The sequence below is a fragment of the Aptenodytes forsteri genome, unplaced genomic scaffold (assembly GCF_000699145.1).
Source record: "Aptenodytes forsteri isolate BGI_AS27 unplaced genomic scaffold, ASM69914v1 Scaffold55, whole genome shotgun sequence".
Lineage (NCBI taxonomy): Eukaryota > Metazoa > Chordata > Aves > Sphenisciformes > Spheniscidae > Aptenodytes > Aptenodytes forsteri.
Genome location: NW_008796063.1, coordinates 8,515,362 through 8,517,084, shown reverse-complemented (window position 1 = coordinate 8,517,084; position 1,723 = coordinate 8,515,362). Strand labels below are relative to the sequence as shown.

The following is a 1,723-nucleotide window of genomic DNA, read 5'->3' as shown; positions in this document are numbered from 1 at the left end:
GGGGGTGTCTTTCCCTGCCCAAGGCCGCCCGACTCTCAGCGCTGCTGTGCAGCGTGCGCTTTCTGTGAAATGTGGCTTGGGTTTTGGCTTTTTTAAGTGATAAATTATACTTTTTTATTTTTATTATTTTATCCTGTATTAAAATCTTTTGAAGATGGTAATGACTAGTTCCTTGGGGAGAGTGTAGATATGAGTACCTAGTATGCATCCGAACTGATTTCTTCATTTTGCTGTCCTAGCTGCAAATCCTGTTCCTTGCAGAGGTTAAGTAGAATTATTGAGGAGGAATTTATACTGCTCTTGTGTACTGGCAAACAGGATTTTATAGCAGACCCACCATTTTCTTCCAACTTATGCATCAGTAAATATTTAATAATACAGATTCTTCCGTGCTCTAATGATGAGATGAATACTTCTCAATAAAAAGACCTCCTTTCTCGTTCCAGTGATCAAATTGCGGTCGGAGTTCCTGTACGTATTCAGCTGCTTTGCGATACCGGGAATTGAGAGCTGTAAGCTGACAGACCATAAAATGGAAACCTACTGTTCAGGTTGCAGTGATTCCTCTGATCTCCTAATCCTGTTCGGGAGCCTCCAGCCGGCTCATTGAGCCTTTCTGAGAACAGGTGGGGGTAGCAAATTTTAGTGCCAAAAGCTCAGTCCTGTGAAGGACCCTGATCCCTGTCGTGCTCTCTTTTCAGTTTGAGAGCAGGTGGCGTATCCTGGAATTTGTACCAAACCCTCACTGAGGAGGGGATGTGTCGTAAATCAGGGAGGTCTCTTCTTTAAAATAGCAGATGATGGCAAGAAAGTGTGCTCTGTAAATGTGACTTGTTCCCGTGCCGGTTCACGGTGCAGACACAAAACACGCACTTATGTACTGCCCTGCCAGGGGTGCAGCTTCCTTCTGACGTGTCAACAGCATGGATGTTGTGGAAATGAGCTCAGAGCATCTCTGGTCCCTCTGAGGTTGTGCCTCAGCTTGGTGGCACACAAGGGAATTGAAGGTTTTTGATGCTGGTGTCTCCGTTTCAGCAGTGTGGCTCACTTCACCATTCAGCTCCTCAACAGCTAGGCTGTCAGGTCTGACCCATAACACTGGCTGTTCACCTCGGTGCTAGCATTTCTGCAGCACTTGGGCGTGGTGGGACTTCATGGCATTAAATGCGATAGGGGATGGTTGTAATGACCTCCCTCAACTGGTACGTCTGAGATACAGGCTTACATGGTGTTGCCCTGTGGCAGCTCAGGCAAGTGGCTTTTGCTCCTCTCACCAGTAGATGGTGGCAGAAACACCGCTATGTGAGTTGATGCATCAGGTTTGTGACTTCTTGGAAACAGAAGATCCACATATGGGGAGGGTTTGAGTCCTGGCTGGACAGAATTGCATCTCCCCCCGCCTTTCTGTGATTGCATAGCTCTAAGCATCTCCGTGTCTTCTCCAGAGAGGCTTCTTGGGCCTGATTGCACTCTTAAGTTGGCTGTCTTAACTGTCGGAACAGAAGACAACAGAAACACGTCTGCTTTTAGGCACTGAGAAAGCGGTACAGAAAAATATCCTCATGGAGAGGCTGTGCTGGGAGAGCCAGGAGAACCCCCAAAATGATCTAGCGGCTTAGTCTTGGGAAAGCCTGATTAGGGTGCTGCTGAGTTTGCCTTACTCTCTCCTGCTTTTATTTTGTCTTCTAGTTCCTCGTGCGAGCCTGACTGCCATGCCTGGGTG

General features: G+C 47.5%; 1 protein-coding gene across 1 annotated transcript in view; it reads left to right on the top strand.

Moving 5' to 3' along the window:
* The window catches only part of LOC103905002 (E3 ubiquitin-protein ligase RNF216-like), a 19,722-nt gene extending 19,016 nt beyond the window's left edge, over positions 1-706 (top strand). The window contains exons 5-6 of the mRNA XM_019473946.1: positions 447-512; positions 702-706. Coding sequence (XP_019329491.1) covers positions 447-512; positions 702-706 — 71 coding nt within the window. The remainder of the gene's footprint in view (positions 1-446; positions 513-701) is intronic.
* The last annotated feature ends 1,017 nt before the right edge of the window (positions 707-1,723 follow it).